The 22,174-nt window shown below is 35.5% G+C and overlaps 1 protein-coding gene across 1 annotated transcript; it reads right to left on the reverse strand.

Moving 5' to 3' along the window:
* Nucleotides 1–3,606: 3,606 nt before the first annotated feature.
* LOC124887753 (4-hydroxy-3-methylbut-2-enyl diphosphate reductase-like) lies at nucleotides 3,607–15,935 on the reverse strand. Its single transcript, XM_047397670.1, has 6 exons — nucleotides 15,783–15,935; nucleotides 15,540–15,713; nucleotides 15,299–15,427; nucleotides 5,419–5,557; nucleotides 5,076–5,146; nucleotides 3,607–3,654 (listed from the first exon to the last, which is right to left on the reverse strand). Exons 1-6 carry the CDS (start codon nucleotides 15,933–15,935, stop codon nucleotides 3,607–3,609), a joined length of 714 nt encoding a protein of 237 aa, XP_047253626.1.
* Nucleotides 15,936–22,174: the final 6,239 nt, after the last annotated feature.

Genomic DNA, 22,174 nt, shown 5'->3' on the forward strand with positions numbered 1-22,174 from the left:
GGTGGGGGTAAAGAGTGAAGGGCAGGGGGGATGTGCGGTACAGGTCGGGTGGTAGGGCTAGTGCGGCGAGGGGTGGTAGAGTTAGGCAGGAGGCGAGAGAAGATAGGTTAAGGGAAGGATTTTGAAACATAGGGACCCTTCAAGGTAAGTTCGTAGAGCTGGTGAAGATTCTTAAGAAGAGGAGGATTAACATTATGTGTGTTCAAGAAACTAAGTGGGTAGGGTCTAAGGCAAGGGATGTGAATGGGTACAAGTTGTCGTACTCAGGGAGTGAGAGGCATCGGAATAAAGTAGGAATTTTAGGGGATGAATATCTTAGAGAGCAGGTGGTGGAGGTTAAGAGGATAGTGATAGGCTGATGACGATTAAGTTGGTCATTGGGGGGTTTTTGCTGCATATGTGTAATTTTTATGCGTCGCAAGTGAGTTTGGAAGGGGAGGTGACAGTGAGATTCTGATAGGCTTTGGATGAGGTAGTGAGAAGCGTGCCTAACTCGGAGAAGATTATCATTGTGGGAAACTTTAATGGGCACAATGGGGCTCTTACAAGAGGTTATGACGATGAGCATGGAGATTTTGGTTTTGGTGATAAAAATGGCGAGGGAGCTGCTTTATTGGATTTTGCGAGGGGTTTTGGGCTGGTGGTGGTGAATTTGATTTTTCTAAATAAGGAAGATCACCTGATTACTTTTAGAAGCGCGATAGCCAAGACTCAAATTAACTTTATGCTGCTTAGAAAGGGGATAAGGTTTTATGTAAGGATTGTAAAGTCATTCCGAGTGAGCATCTTTTGACCCAGCATAGGCTTCTGGTGATGGACTTAATTATTAATAAGATAAAAAAGAGAAGGGTTGGGAAGGGTTTACCTAGAATTAAGTGGGGTGGCTTGACGCCAGTTAGCACGCTGGAGATAGAAGAGAAGGTGGCAAGGTTGGGGGTGTGGGAGTGTAAGGAGAACGTGGATGTTAGATGGGATAAGGCTGCCAGATGCATCACGGAGACTGCTAGAGAAGTGTTGGGTGTTTCAAGGGGACGGGCAGGAAGGAATAAGGGGGACTAGTAATAAAATAAAGAAGTTGAGAAGAAAGTGGAGATTAAAAAAGGGGCGTATGTTAAGTTGATTGAGAGTAAAAATGGAGAGGAGAAATGGGTGAATAGGGAGATTTACAAAGTGACAAAGAAAGAGGCTAAATTAGCAGTTTCGGCTGCTAAAATAACAACTTTTGAGAGCTTGTATGCGGAGTTAGAGGAGAAAGATGGGGAAAAGAGGTTGTATAGGCTTGCTAAGGCTAGGGAGCAGAAGGTTTGTGACCTCGACTAAGTGAAGTTCATTAAGGGGGAGGATGGTAGAGTTTTGGTGGAGGATGTTTATATTAAGAAAAGATGGCAGGAGTATTTTCATAGACTTTTGAATGAGGAAGGGGACAGAGGCATTGAGTTAGGGGAGTTGGAGCATTCGGAGGAGAACTGTGATTTTAGTTATTGTAGACATTTTAAGGTAGAGGAGGTTAGGGAGGCTATTCGTAGAATACGAAGGGGTAGAGCGATGGGGCCCAACGAGATTCCAGTGGATTTTTGAAAGTTTGTGGGTGGGGCAGGCTTAAGGTGGTTGACTGATTTGTTTAACGATATTTTCAATACTGCGAGAATGCCTGAGGCTTGGAGATAGAGTACGATGATTCCGTTATATAAAAACAAGGGGGACATTCAGAGTTGCAACAACTATAGGGATATTAAGTTGTTGAGTTATACTATAAAGATTTGGGAGATGGTGGTTGAGCAGAGATTAAGAAGGATTGTGTCCATTTTGGAGAATTAGTTTGGTTTTATTCCTGGTTACTCAACGACAAAGGCAATCCACCTGGTGAGGAGATTAGTGGAGCAGTACAGGGAAAGAAAGAGGGATTTACACATGGTGTTCATCGACCTGGAGAAGGCTTATGACAAATTCCCTAGGGATGTTCTTTGGAGATGCTTGGAGGTGAAAGAATTCCGGTGGAGTACACCAGAGCTATTAAGAACATGTACGATGGAGAGAATACTCGGGTGCAAATGGCGAGAGGAGACTCAACACACTTTTCAGTTGAGACAGGGTTGCATCAGGGTTTGAATCTTAGTCTATTTCTATTTGCGCTGGTGATGGACGTGTTGACGTGGAGTATTTAAGGTGAAGTGCCTTAGTGTATGTTATTTGCAGATAATTTAGTGTTGATTGATGAGAGCGGGGGGTGTGAATAAAAAATTAGAGGTATAGAGGCACACCCTAGAATCTAAGGGGTTCAGGTTGAGTAGGTCTAAGATAGAGTATTTGGAGTGCAAGTTTAATGACTTAAGGCAGGAAGACGAAGTGGTGATGAGGTTGGATTCCCAAGTTGTATGAAAAAAGAATAGTTTTAAGTATCTTGGGTCTATGATTTAGGGGAATGGTGAGATTGACGAGGATGTCTCTAATCGTATTGGAGCTGGTTAGATGAAGTGGAGGCTCGCCTTTGAAGTGTTGTGTGATAGGAAGGTTCCCCTTAGGCTTAAAGGCAAATTCTATAGAGTGACAGTCCGTCCAGCCATGTTGTATGTAAGGAGTGTTGGCTTGTCAAGAACTGCCATATTTAAAAATTGAAGGTGGCGGAAATGAGAATATTGAACTGGATGTGTGGGCTTACAAGAGGCGATAGAGTTAGGAATGACATTGTTCGGGAGAAGGTGGGAATGGCTTTGGTGGAGGACAAGATGCATGAAGGAAGGCTGAGATGGTTTGGCCATGTGATAAGGAGGGGCGCGGATGCCTCAGTTCACAGGTGTGAGAGGCCATCCGTGGAAGGCTTCAGGAGGAGTAGAGGGAGGCCGAAGAAATACTGGAGGGGAGTGATTAGACATGACATGGAGCAGCGTCAGCTTATCGAGGATATGCCCCTAGATAGGAAAATATGGAGGTTGTGGATAAAGGTAGAAGACTAGGCTGAGTACATGGGTTGTAACAAGTAATTAGGAGAGTCCCTGTTTAGCCGGGGTAGTAATCGTAGGACCTGTGTCGATAAGAAGGAGCCGCTAGTCAGGAGAGATTGGGTGTGGTGGGTGGCTTTGGTCTGTGAGTGTAGGTTGCTACTAGGTGGGTATCCTATTCCAGATTTTATTTTTCTTATTTCTTTTAGCTTATGGCTCTTAGTTCCCCTCTCCTGTATTGCTCTGAGTTCTATTTTACTATTTCTGATTCTTTACTTCTTTAAGCCACCTATCTTGCTTCATGTTTCATTACGACTTTTTTTTATTTATCTTGAGTCGGGGGTCTATCGAAAACAACCTCTCTACTTCTTTGGGGGTAGCGGTATGGACTGCGTACATTTTACCCTCCCCAGACCCCACTGTGTGGGAATACGTTGGGCTTGTTGTTGTTGTTGTTGTAATTAAATATTATTAATTTCTTAATACGTAAATATCTTATAATATTTAATTATAGATATAATAATTAATTAGAGATGATATAGTAAAATTATGATTGAAGCCGCTGAAACAGACATCTCAAAATGTCTATTTTATTTTTTATTAAATATTATTAATTTTCTAATACATAAATGACTTATAATAATTAATTAGGGGTGATATAGTAAAATTACAATTGAAGCAGCTGAGCAGGCATGTCGACCTTGTGCTTGCTTTGCTGATACAGTAAAATTACGGTTGAAGCAGCTGAAACAGTCATAAATGTCGATTTTACCTTTTTTCTAATTAAATAATATTAATTTTGCAATACGTAAACAACTTATACTATTTAATTAGGGATACAATAATTAATTAGGAGTGATATAGTAAAATTAATATTGAATCGCTGAAGCAAACATGTCATAAATGTCTATTTTAAATCTTTTATTAAATATTATTAATTTTCTAATACATAAATAAATTATAATAAATTAATTAGGGGTGATACAGTAAAATTACACTTGAAGCAGCTGAAGCAGGCATGTGAACCTCTGCGTGCTTCAGCTGCTCAACTCTCTCTTATAAATAAGAGACTAGATATTGATGGCCCGTGCTGGTATATGTTATTTTTATTCTTAATGTAAATTATTAAAATAATTTATATTTTTAATTATTGTGATTTATAATTTTTTTTCCTATTTCAATTTAAATGATGCTGGTATAATTTTGAGAGTCAGTCAAATGTTTTATATTTTTAAACGAAAAAGGGCCAGAAATACCCTTCCACTATTGAAATTGGCTCAAGACTACCCTTCGTTTACCTATTGGGCCAAAAATAACCCCCCATCCACCTTTGTGGTTCAAATATACCCTCATAATTAACATAATATTTTTAAACTATAATTAAAAATTCTATTAAACACGTGGTAAATTTTTATTGGTTGTAAATTAAATTAATTGAAATACTAAATTAAATTCGGATTCAATTAAAGTAACCCACACAAACCATTAAAACGCCCCAATCTGTAAAATCAAAAGGGGATTTTGAGAGCAAGACCTAATTTCACCACCAAACTACTGAACTTGGTAAACTCATGTTTGCACAATTCTTCGAACTTGTCAATGACTATTACAATGGGTTGCCTTTGAATTTCGCTGAGAAAGGAATCCTAGCTTGGATTATGGTTTCAATAACCTACAAAAGTCTATTTTCTCATTATGATAATGTGATCGACCTAGAGATAATACATCAACATGCATGCTTAGCACAACTTCGTAGTTGGAAACATAAGAACTAGAGGGAAAAGGAAAAAAGACCAAGCTCATGAGCTTATAATCTTATATTGTAACAAGTTGATGGCCTTGTCATATCCTCATTTTCCCTTGTAGAGAGACAAACGCAAAGAGGGGATGGACTCTTTTTATGTGTTCTTTAATACTTTCTGAAATTGATTCCAATGATAAAACTATTAAGTTGCTAATTATGAGCTGATGAACTAGCCCTTTATTGGTAACTGAAATAGAACTGGAATGCAAGAATATACGGTTTGTTGACCACAAGTAATACAGAACACACATTATCAACTCTGCCAATTAGCTTGTATAAGAGAGTAATATAAGCAGAAAGCATGACCACATTAGCAGCTTCAGAAGAGTTACCTTACCAGGAGTGGAAGCACCAGATGTCACCCCAACTGTAATAGGACCGTCTGGTAAGAAATTCTCTTTCTCTACCAACTCACCATGTTGTCAAAATAAGGAGGGAATGAGAACCAAAATACTTTTTTCAAATTTATTTGCAAATCACAGGGGGTAAGTCCTAAGTTGCGTGGACTCTTCATTTTTGATGTCGCATTTGTGTCAGATTCTTAAAAAATACACTACTTCTGGCGAATCCAACACACACCTATTGATATTTTTTACGAGTCCGAGCAACATGGGGTAAGTCAGCTCACCATTAACTTGTAACTTATTTTGTTTCCTGCACTTATTCTCTACTCACTGTCCATCCAGTATGAGAGAATTCCACGTTTTTCAGCAATCTCCTGTAGATGTGAAGTGTTACTTGAGTTCCAACCACCAACCACTAACATAAGATCCAACTTTTCTTCCACCAGCTTATACATTGCATCTTGATGCTCCTATTAAAAGTAGGGATAAATTATAGGTCAATAGTGATATAAAGTAATACAAGGAAGGAAAATACAGAAGATCTTGCAATGGTTTGATAAGAAATGACTGGCAATGTTAAAACGAAAGACGACGACTTCGTAGTTTGGGCTAGAAAAAAATAGACTAACTTTGACATATATGAACAAACGTATACTGTTGAAGAAATTGAGGTTGGCACTATGGGAGGAAAAATACCAAAAATGGATGTGCATCACACAGAATGATAGATGTAGAAAACCAATAAAAAGTTGCCACGTGTTTAATAGAATTTCTAATTATGGTTTAAAAATATTCTGTTAATTGTGAGGTTATATTTGAGCCACAAAGGTGGATAGAGGGGTATTTTTGGCCCAATAAGTAAACGAAGGGTAGTCTTGAGCCAATTTCAATAGTTGAAGGGTATTTCTGGCCCTTTTTCGTTTTTGAAATTTCCTAAGTTGTTAATTATGTGATTTACAATGTCTTTACATTATTTTTCAATAATATATGAATATTCTTCCTCTCTCAATTTATGTGGCACAGATAAAATTTCGGCAGTCAATCAATTTTTTTTACATATATACTTTTATATTAAGTTCTTAATTATTGTGATTCATAATACTTTTTATTTCTTTTTTAAATAATATATGTTATTTTATCTCTTGCTCTATCCCATCCCAATTTATGTGCACTAATATAATTTCAATAGTCAATCAAATTTTTTATATTGAGATATCATTTTATGTCTCTTTTACCTTTTTTATGAAATATTATCATTTTTTCAATGCTTAGACGATCATAATAATTAATTAAGAGTAATATAGTAAAATCACGATGAAATCAATGAAACACACGTCTTAAGTGACTTGTAATAACTAACTAGAAGCGACATAGCAAAATTACTATAAAAAATACATGTATAATAATTAATTAACGGCGGTACAGTAAAATTACGATTTAAGTCATAAATGTCTATTTTACTTCTTGTCTAATTAAAATTATTAATTTTTTAATATGTAAATGACTTATAATATTTAATTATGGATATAATAATTGATTAAGGATGATATGGTAAAATTACGATTGAAACAACTGAAGCAGACATGTCATAAATGTTTATTTTAATTTTTTTAATTAAATATCATTAATTTTCTAATACATAAATAAGTTATAATAATTAATTAGGGGTGATATAGTAAAATTATTGTTGAGAAGCAGGAATGTCGACTTCGTGATTACTGTGCTGATACAGTAAAATTACGGCTGAAGCAGCTAAAACAGTCATAAATGTCTATTTTATCTTTTTTTTTATAATTAAATATTATTAATTTTGTAATACGTAAATAAGTTATAATATTTAATTAGGAATACAATAATTAATTAGGGGTGATATAGTAAAATTACGGTTGAAGAGCTGAAGCAGGCATGTTATAAATATCTATTTTAATTTTTTTATAAATATTATTAATTTTTAATACATTAATGACTTATAATATTTAATTAGGGGTGATATAGTAAAACTACAGTTGAAGAAGCTGAAGTAGGCATGTCGACCTCCTGATTAGATGACTTGACAAAACCTTCCGCCGATCTTGAAAGTGACTTGATCACATCAATTTGCTTAATAGGAAAGGTTAACCCTCCTAGCAAACTTTGTTGCAACCCATATGATTATACTTCAACCTTTTTTCCCTTAGGGACATAACGGATAATTGGAGTCACCTTATTGCTCGACAATGCCACATTGATCTTAGGTACCTCATTCGCATAAAAAAATATTGGACTTTTTTCAACCACCACCTTTTTCTTTCCCCTTGACTCATCGTTCTTATTTGTAGTATCAACCTTCTTTATGGGACCCACATCACCAACATTTACTTCCTTTTGGATATGTTTCTTCAAGTAAAATTTTGCATCTACAAATGGGCCTCTACTTCAGTAAAAGGCTCATCGTCAGCAACTACCTTTTTTGTACTCCATTTTCAAAGTACTTAAAGCATTAATGGTAGGTGGTAGGTGGACGTGATCACTTTGTTATCACATATCCATGGCCTTCCCAATAAGATGTTATATGAGGTTTTTGCGTCAATCACATACATTAATACGTTTGAACACATATCTCCCATGTTTATTTCTAGTTTGGTAGAACCTATGGCTCTTTTCCCTCCTTGATTGAAACCTTGAATCAAAAGATGACACTCAGACAATTTATCCATACATATTCCAAGCTTCTTCACAGTGTGAATTGGGAGAATATTGACTCCAGAACCATCATCAATCATAATTCTTTTTACATTGTGCTTGCGCACATAGCCAATTATATACAAGGGAGGATTTTGTGATATATCGTCCAACAAGAGGTCATCATCAGTGAATGTGATCTTTCCATCACAAGTGTTCACTTCTTCAGAAAGACACAATGGGTTTTTGATGTGAAATGTCACACCCCTTTTTCGCTGCGAGGGTCGAGGTCGAAGGGTTTTTCCAATTTAAGTGACAATTTTGAATAAAGATTAATTTATTTACAGTGTCGTAACTTGGAATTGAGTTATGGTGTTCCAAGTCACCTTTTGAATCCCTAGTCAAAAGAAAATGACTCTTTGTTGTGGTCTGCGAAAATAGAAGATCGGATAAGGAATTCTTTTGATTGAGGGAAAGGTGTAAGGCAACCCTCGAGTCCCGTGGTTCTAGCACGGTCGCTTTTATTAACTTATATTACTTAAATTATTTTTATAAATTATGTTAAGGCCTAAAATTGCTACACAATAGTGAATTAAAATACATAAACTACACAAGAGTATTTATTTTTTTACACCCCAAAATAAAAACTTGCTATGAATTAAATTGAACAATAAGCAAAGAAATTCGTCTCCGAAAACTTTGATAGGAACTTCAACTTCAACTTTTTTCTTTTTTTTCTTCTTTGTCTGTTATTTTGAATACTTCACTCTCTCCCTTTTATTTACTCTGTCTGATGATTTTTCACTCTGTCCAAGTGTCTAATGATGTACGTATATTTTCTGTCTGGGGTGGGGGAGGTCCTTAAATAAAGGGAGGAGGGAACAACTGTAGCAGATTAAAGGGGAACATTTGATTTTTGAATTTTAAATCTTATTTTTATAAAGAAATTAATAATAATAACAAACAAAAATAATAAATAAACAAATATAATAATTAATTAATTTTTATATTTTTTAAAAAATACAATAAAGGTTTATAAATAGCTGCAAATAAATATCATTAGGATCATACTAAAATTACTAGCTTATTTTTTTAAATAAAATATTATTATATATATATATTTTAATTTTTGTATTATTTTTAAAATTAGAATAAAAATAAAATAAAATATTCTGAAATCAATTTTATTTAATTATTTATTTTTAACTAAGAATTTATTAAAATAAAAATAAGAACTAAAATAATATCGGATCAAATATAAATATGTAATATAAAAAATAAGTTAAAATTCTAGGAGGATAAAAAATCACATGTCTACATTTTTAACCCTCTTTGTGTGGAATCTCAAAGAGTTTTCATACAAAAAAGTAGACAAGATATGATTTTTGACCCTCAAATTATTTGAAAGGTAAGGACAAAATTAAAATAAAAGGAAAAATGTGATCAAGTCTTGATTTTGGACCTCCTACCTATCCCGGGTTATAAGGAAATCAGGTCACGAGTAGTTCAAAGGTAACATGGTGAAAGAATGAGTTAGATGTCGAGTGAGATTCCATCGAGTTTCTGGTTAACGACTTTTACTTTTTTTTTTACATCAAATGACTAACAAAATAAAAAATAAAAATGCAAATGCAAATGAAAAATGCAATTTCTAGAATCTTGATTAGAATATTCATGACTTGAACTTGAAAATTCACCCTATTCTTCAAGCGGGTTTCTGGAATTACTTTTTCTTCACCCTATTCTTCAGGCGGGCTCCTAGACTTACAACTTCTTCACCCTGTTCTTCAGGCGGGCTCCTGGACTTTTTTTTTCTTCACCCTGTTCTTCAAGCGGGCTCCTAGATTACTTTTTCTTCACCCTGTTCTTTAGGCGATCTCCTGGACTTACTTTTTCTTCACCCTGTTCTTCAGGAGAGCTCCTGGACTTACTTTTTCTTCATCCTATTCTTCAGGCGGGCTTCTGGACTTCCTTTTTATTCACCTTATTCTTCAGGTGGGCTCCTAGACTTACTTTTTCTTCACCTTATTCTTCAGGCGGGCTCCTGGACTTCCTTTTACTTCACCCTATTCTTCAGGCGAGCTCCTGGACTTCCTTTTCCTTCACCCTGTTCTTCAGGCAGGTTCCTGGACTTCCTTTTTCTTTACCCTGTTCTTCAGGCGGGCTTCTAGACTTACTTTCTAATTTTTCAAATATGTTCCTGAACTCAAAATAAAAGGTGAAACAGAAAAATAACATCCCATTCTTTAGGAGGGTCCTGGGCATAAAATAAATTTTCATTCTTCAGGAGGGTCCTGTCGTATTCTTCAGGAGGGTCCTGAGCATAAAAATAAATTCCAATTCTTTAGGAGAGGGTCCTGAACAAAAAATAAATTTTCATTCTTCAGGAGGGTCATGGACAAAATAAATTCCCATTTTTCAGGAGGGTCCTGAACAAAAAATAAATTCCCATTCTCCAGGAGGGTCCTGAACAAAAATAAATTCCCATTCTTCAGGAGGGTCTGGATAAAAATAAATTCTCATCCTTCAGGAGGGTCCTGAGCGAAAAATAAATTCCCATTCTTCAAGAGGGTTCTGGACAAAAATAAATTCACATTCTTCAGGAGGGTCCTGAGCAAAAAATAAATTCTCATCTTTGTTTCAAATAAAGAAAAATCATGAGTTTTAAAACATGTGGTGGTTGGTTAGTGGCATTTGTCTTTTGAAATGACCGTTCTTGCACTTGCCATGCTCTACTCCTTTTAGAATCCTTGATAAATATTTGTTAACTTGTCATACTTCTGATCTTAAACTCTGACTACTAAGACTCTTAACTCAAAATATATTTTTCTTGTATGAAATCTCTTGGTTTAACTTTCAATACACCTATTATCTTTCCACAAGTGTAACATTGTCAGATCATAATCATTCTGAGTACTTTATTATACCTTGAAATGTGATACAGGAATAATTACGAATATGGACTTATGAGAGTGCATGTTGGGTTAGAGACTTGGTGTGTGAAATTGAAGTGCAAAAGGGGACCTAAATGCACTAAAAATTAGCCAACATATTACACTTGATGGGCACCTAAGTCTTTAAGGGGCATTTTGATCCCTTTTACCTTTTATTTGTAATAGGATATAGATAGAACCATGTAGAGTTTCGTTGATTAGTTTTTGATAATATTGTGAGTCTTGAATTACCAAAGAACACAAGTCCTCTCTACTTGAGGCACCAAAACCAAAACTAGGATACAACAATAGGGTGGATTCTCTTTTGTTGTTGCTTGCTTGAAAATGTTGATGCTAGAGAGGTGCAATCTGATCTTGTGTCACGTAAGAGATAGGTTTATTATTGTGTGTGGTGTTAAGGGTCCAAGTGTGTCCATTCTTGGTTTCTTAAGATTATACCTTCATGTGGTCTATCTATTTATCTATCCCTTTACTTTATTGTAATCTTGTTTTGTTCCTTTTGTTTTAGTGTAAGCCCTGTGGGTATTCTTGTTGCTGTTGTTCAACTTATTGTTGTTTTCATATTGTAATCTTCTTGTTAGTTTGTTGTTCTCTGAAAAATAGGTGTCAATACACCTCAATATAGTGTTGTTATTGTGCCATTTTTGTGTTGTTGTGGTTGGCCAAGGCTAGGTCTCCAAAGGGGCTCTCGATATTAGCCATTTTGTGGACTGTTTTAGGCTGATTTTGTATCTTTAATTATTGTATCGTATCATTTGGTAATAGAGCATGGCTTGATATTGTTCCCATAAGATCAATCTTGGGCTTGTTAGTGGAAAAATAAAAAAACAAAAAGTGTTCAAAACTGAAAATTCCAAAAAAGAGCAAATCTATCCATTTGGTGTCTTGGCCAAAAATGTGTTCTTGTTGTGTATTGGCCTAGATTTTTCTTGTTTTCTTGTCTATATCTTGGTGTATTTTGTTTTGTTTAGTTGTTTCTAAGTGTTGGTTTCTTTTTCTCTAACACTTTGAGTTTAGATCCAAAACTTGAGCTTGAACTTGTTGAAAGTTGTTGATGTGAACAAGGTGTGGGCCGTGCCTTGTTGTTGTTGTTCTTGGCCATGTGGACTTGTTATTGTGGCTTTGGTTGGACATTTTTTGTGTTGTTGTGGTTCTTGTAAGGTTGTTGTAGTGTTATTGAAGCTCATCACAACCTTCATCCCTTGTTAAAACAAAAAATACAACATGAAGGAGACTTGGCCGTTTGTTGGTGGATTTGTTGTTGGTTTTTCTTAGAGATTGTTGTTGTTCTTGGTGAATGTTGTTATTTTTATTGTGTTCTTCACCTCCTTCATAAATTATAAAACATAAAGTGAAGTGTTAGATCCTAAAAGTGAAGGAACAAGGTGTAAGACTTGTTGGTCTTAAAGACTTTACAACGACCAAAGACATATCAATCACTTCTCAACCACTTTCCATGAAAAAGGGCCCATGTTTTAAGGAGAAAAGTTAAGTCTTGCTTTTTGAATTTGAAAGAGGATTTCAAGACTTGTTTTCCCTTCTTAACCAATTCCAAATTACAATTGGACCAAGACTTGAATTGGAAAATAAAATTTGATAACAACCGCAACCAATACGTGGCTTCCACATCATATTTTTATTGTTCACCGACAATTTTAAGCTCAAAATTTTAATCTTCTAGTTTCAATTTGTTGTTCTTTAGTCTCATTTGTTGATTCCATTACTAACTTACAAGCTAGCACTAGATTGTAAGTTAGTTTTGAAACCGTTCTTCGTGTTAACTTTCCTTTGTATGCCTTAATCCTTTGAGTTATTGTAATGTCCTTGTGTTTTTTTTCCTTACCTTTTGGAGTATTTCTCAATGTTGGAATCACCTGTCAACATCTCTCAGAGTACAAGCAAGCTTACAATACTTGTGAGATTGAGTCTGAGGGATCCGAGAGACACAAAATAAAAGAGAGAGTGAGGATGTTTTGTATAACTAATATGTTTTCTATTTTGTAGGTAACTCCTTTGCCACATGATACCATTTTGGCCCACCTTAATTCTAATCCTTGAGAATAGCTAAGGCGAATGGGAGTCTTGACAAATTGGGCTCGGATATGTCTACTATACTTGAGAGGTTGGATCGAGTGGAGAGTCGAAGGAATCCTCGTGATTCTACTTCTAAAGCTTTACCCTAAACAATCAATTCTCCAAGACCACCATCAAATGACATAGACATAAACCAATCCATCAAATGTCCTCTAACCCGAGACCTACATAGGTCAATCCCTCCTCTATTTGATCAAGTCCAAAAAAAAAACTTGGAAGCCAAATCCCTCTCGTCTAAACTCCACAACCAAAGCTCCACTTTACCAAATCAATCCTCTCAACAAAAACTCCAATCCACCAAAGCCAATATGTCCATGTATAGGAGTATGGTAGAAAGAAACATGGCAGATATGGAGTCTACGCCGATGCTTGTATGATGGTAGGAAACTTTTTTTGAATGAGATTGAAGACAAGGCTCAAGATAGAGAGGAAGCCTTCAAAATAAAGATGTTGGCCAAGACTTGTGTTAATATACTCTTGGGTTCCTCATGATTTTGTGGCTATTTTTGTGCCATCTCATAATTTTTGCGGACTGTTTTTGTGCTATCTCATGTTTTGCGGGCTGTTTGGAGTGGTCTATTTTGAATTGGCCGATTGAATAAGGTGAAGCCGTGAATTTATGGGCAAATTCCTCTTAAGATGGAGAGGATGATATGGGAATAATTATGGATATAGACTTATGGGAGTGCATGTTGGGTCTTAGATTTATTGTGTGCAACTAAAGTACAAAAAGGGACCTAAATGCACTAAAAATCAGCCAACATATTACACTTGATGGGCATCTAAGTCTTTAAGGGGCCTTTTGATCATTTTTTTGCCTTTTATTTGTAATAGGATATAAATAGAACCATGCAGGGTTTCTTTGATTAGTTTTTGATGATATTGTGAGTCTTGAAAGACCAAAGAACACAATTCCTCTCTCCTTGAGGCACCAAAACTGAAACTAGGATACAACAATAGGGTGGATTCTCTTTTGTTGTTGCTTGCTTGGAAACGTTGATGATAGAGAGGTGCAATCAGATCTCGAGTAACGTAAGAGATAGGTTTATTATTGTGTGTATTGTTGAGGGTCCAAGAGTGTCCATTCTTGATTTCTTAAGATTATACCTCCATGTGGTCTATCTATCTATCCCTTTACTTTATTGTAATCTTGTTTTGTTCCTTTTATTTTAGTGTAAGCCGTGTGGGTATTCTTGTTGCTGTTGTTCAACTTATTCTTATTTCCATCTTGTAATCTTCTTGTTAATTTGGTGTTCTCTAAAAAATAGGTGTCAATACACCTCAATATAGTGTTGTTATTGTGCCATTCTTGTGTTATTGTGGTTGGCCGAGACTAGGTCTCAAAAGGGGCTTCGATTTTAGCCATTTTGTGGGCTATTTTAGGCTGCTTTTGTATCTTTCATTATTGTATCATATCAAACTATTATCCTTGTGATTCAACCTTTTGTCTTGCTTTGTACGATTGAAGAAGTTGGTAACAAGTTTGAAGTCTTTTCTCACTTGACTTGACATGAATTTCGCTAAAAAATACACAAAAGATGAAATAATTTTCGTTTAGTGACAACGACACAAATCCAAAAATAAAAATAAAACAAAAAGGTAAAGGAAAAGACAATAGATATCTTTTTTTCAAAACAAAAAGAAAAACTTATCTGAATATCGAAGTTGATTCCAGTGATTATGACATGCATTTTGAATTAAACAACCAAATCTACCCATACTAATCATTACAACGTTTGCCCACTTATTGAGTTTGAAATGAAGCCGTTGTTGAACTTATTCTTTCGGGATCACAATCCTTCTTCGGCTAGTGGCACCTCAATAGGTTTTTTCCAATGAGCCTATTTCATTTTTTTCTTTCTCAGCTCACAGTCGCCTTATGGTGTCTAAAAGGGTTTTCACTAATAAGACTCTTTCATTTTCATTTTTTTTTTAGAAAAATAACACCCAAAAGAAGAAATATCATGCACTCATAACATGTTTAGCCTTGGCATTCTCAAGGATTGATTTGAAGGTCTTTCTTTGGTTATAATTCGGCTTTTGGAAAGGGTTAGAAAGAAAGGGTGGCATGAGGCTCAAAATTTACATAATATTAGGTGGAACATACTACTTTTGGAATCCACTCTTTTAAGAAAATAAACTTTTGCCTCAATTTTATTTCATTTTGGGTAACTTGAAATTTTCTTTTGGTTGGACCGAACCCCATAGTAGGGCTTTCTACGTATCTTGTCATAGCAAGAATCGGTTAAACATAGTTCAGGAATGTCATTCTTTCGCTTGATTTTGATTTTTTGAATGATTTTTTTTCAATTTTCTGACTTTAATTTTATTCCAAAAGAGGGTACGAAGAAAGATAAAAGCTCAAAAGGGGTAAGCAAAGGTTGATATATTATTTAGATAATAGAACAAAATACCTTCTTCATTTCAATCTTTTAAAATGTAAGTACAAAACATACATAAAAGAATTGTATATGAATATCATACATAATATCTTTTAACTACATCAGCATTGACCGTCATTTCTTCCATTTTTCCTTCTACACCAGTCAGATATAACACGCCATTAGGTAATACTTTCTTCACCATGAATGGCCCTTGCCAATTAGGAGAAAATTTGTATTTGACTTCAATCTGATGGGGAAGAATGCATCTTAGTACTAACTGACCAGCTTCAAAATGTCTGTGATGCACCTTTTTATTGTATGCCCGTGCCATTTTCTTCTGGTAAATTGTCCATGAATACTGACATCAATCTTTTTTCATCAATCAAGATTAATTGCTCCAATTGAGCCTTGACCCATTGATCATCATCAATTTTAGCTTCCACAACTACTCGAAGAGATGGAATCTCAATTTCTGCAGGTATAACTGCTTCTGTTCCATAAATCAACGAGTAAGGAATTTCACCAATTGAAATCTAAACTGTAGTACGATAACCCAACAAAGAAAAAGGTGACTTTTCATGCCATTATCGGGAATGCTGCACCATTTTGTGGAGTATTTTCTTTAGGTTCTTGTTGGCAGCTTTCACAACACTGTTCACCTTTGGATGATAAGGAGTGGAATTCTGATACATAATCTTAAATTGATGGCACACTTCTTCCATCAAACGACTGTTGAGATTTGCAGCATTGTCCATGACAATTATCTTTGGAATGCCAAATCGATAAATGATATTGGAGTAAATAAAATCAACCACTGCTTTCTTGGTCACTGACTTGAAAGTCGCTGCTTCTACCCACTTTGTGAAATAATCAATGGCTACTAAGATAAACTTATGCCCATTAGAATCCTTTGGTTCAATTGGTCCAATTACGTCCATCCCCCAAGCCACAAAAGGCCATGGAGTAGTCATTGTATGCAACTCATATGGAGGGGAATTTATCAAGTCCCCATATACCTGACATTCATGGCATTTACGAACGAAACAGATGGAATCTCACTCCTTGGTGAGCTAATAATAACCTGCTCAAAGTATTTTCTTTGCCAAAATATACCCGCTCATGTGCGGTTCACAAATCCTAGAATATACTTCACTCATGATTTTTGAAGCTTATTTTTTATCTATGCACCTTAAAAGTCCCAAATATGGAGTCCTCTTATACAAGATTCCCCCACTTAGGAAAAATCTGCTAGCCAGACGTCAAATGGTTCTCTTTTGGTTACTATCGGTGTGTACGAGATATTTTTCAATCTGAATATATTCTTTGATATTATGGAATCAAGGATCTCCATCGAGTTCTTCCTCAACCACATTGCAATATGCAATATACAATATGAGTCTTGTTGGGATGTTGGAGCATCAAAGATAAGGTCGCCAAAGCATCAACAATCTTATTATGAGCTCTGGGAATATGCTTGAACTTTACTGATACAAATCGTTGACAAAGATCTTGCAAACAACCTTGATATGGTAGGAGTTTTAAATAATGAGTCTCCTAATTTCCTTGGATTTGGTGAACTAACAAATCTGAGTATCCTAACACCAGCACTTCTTGGATTCCCATGTCGATATCTAATCTCAAATCCAGAATGCAAGCTTTATATTCTGCCATATTGTTGGTACAATAGAATCGAAGTTGGGCTATTACAGGATAATATTTCCCTAATCCAGAAATAAGAATTGCTCCTATCCCTACTCCTTTTACATTAATGGCTCCATCAAAGAACAACTTTCAACCTCAATATCAATCATCAGAAATAACTTTATCAACACATAAAACCTCTTCATCCGAAAAGTAAGTCTTTAATGGCTTATATTCCTTATTGATAGGATTTTCTTCCAAATAATCCGCAAAGGCTTGAGCTTTTATTGTAGTTCGAGTCACATAGACAATATCAAACTCTGTGAGTAGCATCTACCATTTTGCGAGTCTGCCTGTGGGTATAGGCTTTTAAAAAATATACTTTAAGGGATCCATATGGGAAATGAGGTAAGTAGTGTAAGATTTCAAGTAATTCTTCAACTTTTATGCTACCCAAGTTAATAAAAGTGTACTTAGCCTCATAAGTGGTAAAATTTTTAGTAAGGTAGTAGATGACCTATTCTTTTCTGCCTGTGACATCATGTTGACCCAATACACAGCCGAAAGAATTGTCTAACACAGATATATACAATATCAAGGGTCTTCTTGGCTCTAGAGGAACCAAAATCGGTGGATTCGACATGTATCTCTTAATTTTCTCAAATGCCTCTTGACATTCTTTAGTCCAATCAACTTTAGTATTTTTCTTTAACAACTTGAATATCGGTTCACAGGTTGTTGTAAGTTGGGCAATAAATCTATTGATATAATTCAACCTTCCAAGTAAGCTTATCACCTCCATTTTTTCTTTGGTGGTGGCAAATCTTGAATAACTTTTAGTTTTGAAGGATCTAACTCAATTCCACGTCGTCTGACTATGAACCCCAGGAGTTTTCCTGATGGAACTCTAAATACACATTTTGCTGGCTTAATTTTGAGATCATATCTTCGAAGCCTTTCAAAGAATTTTCTCAGATTTTTGACATGATCAGACTGCTCTCTTGATTTAATGATTACATCGTCCACATAAACTTCAATCTCTTTGTGCATCATGTCATGAAAAATTATGGTCATTGCCCTCATATAAGTTGCCCCAACATTCTTTAATCCGAATGGCATAACTCGATAGTAATATTTCCCCCATGTTATGATAAATGATATCTTTTCTGCATCTTCTGGATCCATAATGATCTGGTGGTACCCCACACAAAAATCCACAAAATATACAGGATTATGTTTAGCATAATTGTTCAAAAAAATATGGATATTAGGAAGTGAAAAATCATCTTTCGGACTTGCTTTATTTAGATCATGATAATCTCAACACACATCCAAACTTTGCCATCCTTTTTTGGAATAGGCATAATGTTTGCTAACCAAACAGGATATTGGGCTACTCGAATGACTTTAGCCTCAAGTTGCTTCATGATTTCCTCTTTGATTTTAACACTCATGTTGGTTTTAAGATTCCTTAACTTCTTCTTGACAGGAAGGAAAACAAGATCAATTGACAACTTATGAACTACCAAATCAGTGCTCAAATCGGGCATATCATCGTAAGACCACAATCAAAGCTTCAATTATAGCTTTCTTTTGTTGTGGTTGAGCATGCACACTTATCTTAGTCTCTCTAATATTTTCATGATCTCCTAAATTGATTGCCTCAGTTTCATCCAAATTGGGATTTGAATTATTCTCAAACTGTTTAAAATCTTTTCTTATATCCTCAAATGCTTCCTCCTCATCGTATTCAACTTCTTTATTCATTATTTCATGATTAGATTGGTTTTTAATATCTGGTTGGCAATTCTTCATGCATGTCATATTGTTAGAATCAACATAGAAAGAACTGTATGATAGAAAATAAATAAGTAAATATTAGACTCAAAATAAAACAAAGGGAAATTACATTTTATTAAAAACAACGCTAGAAAAAGTTTTAACCTAAAATAACAACAATGATAGAAAGAGTTTTTAACCTAAAATACCAAGGTAAAGATCTGAATTACAATCCTAGAATGATTCAATTACAAAAATAAAAACAAACAAACTACCAAGACTAAAATAAAAACAAACAAACTACCAAGACTCCTTCATAGTAGAGAGATGAGTGGCCTTCTAATTGTTAAGCTAGACATCAGGGGTGATGAATTGCACATCTGCATTGCTGGTACCTTCCCCAATTTCAACCATATTAGCTTCGATAAATATGTTCTATAAAAAACCAATCAACTCTGTATCGTCATCATTTATTAACTCTGCAGCAGGTAACATGTAGGACTCAACAATACTGACTTTGATGAAAGACTCATGAAGTGGCGGTATCGACTTGGCAAGTGACCATAAATCTTTCATACGCTTTTTAGCCTTCTTTATGTCTTCAGTAGTTGGGCTCATATCCCAAACCAAAGGTACCAAGGTTCTCATGGAGGTTTACTGGATTAACCCTTCCTTGTAAAACATCCCTAGACCTTTCCCTGGTTCGAAACTATGCTTCAACATTTTATTCACTACCATAACAGATGTTGAGGACAGTCGTGGTCTTGCGATGAGATTCCCCTCAAGGATATGCTCAACAGCCACTACCTCAAAAGCTTGATGAATTAGCACTCTATCTGCAATATCTACTTCAATGGAGCTAACAGAGTAGTCTTTATACATGGATAAGTCTCCTTCACCATAAACAACTATTTCTTACACGTCTTCTTCAAATTTGACCTTTTGGTGTAATATTGATGTGACTGCTCCAGCCCTATGAATCCATGGCTTTCCCAATAACATATTATATAAAGCATCAATATTCAACACTTGGAAATCCATAGCAAAATCCATAGGCCCGATTGTCAATATAAGCTCTATTTCACCAATGGCATCAGTTTTTGCTCCATCAAAACCTTTAACGCATACATTATTAGGTCGGATCCTTTCCATATTAATATTCACCTTTGACATAGGACAAATATTATCACCTGATCCTTCATCAATCAACACTCGAGTGATGAAGGAATGCTCACATTTCATATTAATGTAGAGACCTTTGTTATGTCTGGTACCTTCTACAAGCAATTCATCATCTGAGAAAGTGATCTTATTTATATCAAGGATCCTTCCAACAACTTTTTCCAGCTGATTCACCTTAATCTCACCGGGAACACATGCTTCATTAAGAATCTTCATTATAGCTTTGCGGTGATCCTCTGACTATATCAATAAAGACATTAAAGAAATCTATGCCGGCGTCTTCTTCAGCTATTGTACAACAGAATATTCTGGCAATTTCATCTTCTTCAAGAATTCTTCATCTTCTTCATCAGTAACTGGCTTCTTGACTGTCATTCATTCTTCATTGCCTTGTTTATTCTTTCTTAACTCTACTGGGGCATAACATCTCCCAGATCGGGTTAATCCCTCTACTTCATCCACATCTTCAATCACTTTTTTCCTTTTATGCATCACTACAATACTATCATAGTTCCAGAAGACCACCTTAGTATTTACCATAGGTAGCTATGACACTGGTTTAATAATAATAAGAGCTATGAGAGCTCCTTTTATGATTAATAGAGGCTTAGTAGGTCTTTCAGGAAAAATGAGCTTTGGTTTTACTTGACCTGACTGAACACTTTCTGGAATCTCTTTCCCCACCACTAAGGGAACATTCGATGATTCGAGTTTTGTTATCACCTCCTCTACTTCTGCATGTTTTTCTTTCTTCAAATCTACAATATTTTCTGATTTTTCCAAATTAATTTTAATTTTAATGACCAGCTTAAATGAAATTGCAATATCTTCACTATTAGGTATCACTTTGAGCATGTTTGTTTTATTATGATCTGGCAACAAATTTTGATTAACATTAGGAGTGTCTGGACTTTGCACCATGATCTGTTATATGTCAATCAGCTCCTGAATAACTCTTTTCAGATACCAACATTTCTCTATATCATTTCCTAGGGCATCAGAACAGTATGCACATCTTCTGGAATAATCTAAGTTTTTTGGTGGAGGATTCAAAATCCTTCTCACGATTGGGATTAAAATATTCATGTCCCTTAATCTTTGAAACAAGCTTGCATAAGATATTCCAATGGGAGTGAAATTATGTTTTCTCATGTTAGCCATATTGAAGTCTTCTCTAGGCCTAAAAGTATATCTAGGGGGACCTTATCGAACTTTTGAGATTGGAGGACAATTTTGGATGGCTGGCGTACGCCATTGCAGGTAAGAAGGAGCTCGAGCATATGGTTGTGCATTTTAAATAGGATACCGGGGGGATGGAATAAAATATAATGGATTTTGTGCGTATGGGTGATGCATACCTCTCTAATTTTATCGTGGACCTAACACAATAGTTGCTACATCCTCTTTCCTTTTCTTTGCCCAAAAACTTCCTGCACCACTTTGAATTGCCTATGTTGTTGCTTTCAAAGAAGCCTGGCTGATAATCTTTCCTTACTTAATTCCATTCTCTACCATCTCTCTAACTTTAATAACTTCAGCAAATATGCTTTCAATAGTAAAAAGTAAATGATGAAAATAATCAGGTTCTTGTGCTTGCAGAAAGATATCAATCATTTTAGATTCCTTTATCGATGGTATTAATCTTGAAGCCTGCTCTCTCTATCTGACAATATATTCTTGAAAATTTTCTGTTATTTTTTTCTCATGTTGGTAAGCGTAGTGCTATCTAGTACTATCTTAAAGTTATATTAAAATTGTTGAATGAAATACCAAGCCATGTCATCCCACACGTGTCAACGGGAAATGTCTTGGTCAATAAACTATTCAGAAGCTATTCCTTCCAGGCTTTCTCCAAAGTAAGCCATGAGCATTTCTTCTTTTCCTCCTGCTCCCCTTAATTGATTGCAGAACTTTTTTAAGTGAGCCACAAGATTGCCATGACCTTAACATTTGTCAAACTTGGGTATTTTGAATCCCATCGGCAAATAGACATCCGAAAACATGCACAAATCTTTATATGAAACACTTTTTGGTCCTCCTAATCCTTGCATATTTCTCATACTCTGGTCCAAGCTTTTTACTTTCCTAGCCACCTCTTCTTATTTCTCACTCTTAATAATCTTATCAATCACGATAGGAGAATCGTGTTGATGAGCATGATAATATCGATTTTGGGGGTTTGAAAGTCATTTCAGGAGGATACAACAGATCATGACGTCGTTCCCCTATATTTTTTTGTACTGTCGATTGAAGACCCACAGTAACTGGTGAAACAGAAGTGAAAAGTGGGTTATTTGCGATAGACGAATTTGGTGGGCGCATGGTAGAAGTACCAGCAACGCCAGTCACATTAGCATATGTGCCAAATCTAGGTTGGTATAATGGATCGCTA

The sequence above is a fragment of the Capsicum annuum genome, chromosome 10 (assembly GCF_002878395.1).
Source record: "Capsicum annuum cultivar UCD-10X-F1 chromosome 10, UCD10Xv1.1, whole genome shotgun sequence".
NCBI lineage: Eukaryota > Viridiplantae > Streptophyta > Magnoliopsida > Solanales > Solanaceae > Capsicum > Capsicum annuum.

Coding starts and splice junctions, on each gene's coding strand:
- LOC124887753 (XM_047397670.1), bottom strand. CDS start 15,935: ATGGACAATGCTGCAAATCTCAACAGTCGTTTGATGGAAGAAGTGTGC. Junction 5,558..15,298: donor AAATGACGGTCAATGCTGAT/GTAGTTAAAAGA, acceptor TACTTTTAATAG/GAGCATCAAGATGCAATGTA. Junction 5,147..5,418: donor TCTCTCATACTGGATGGACA/GTGAGTAGAGAA, acceptor GTGAGTTGGTAG/AGAAAGAGAATTTCTTACCA.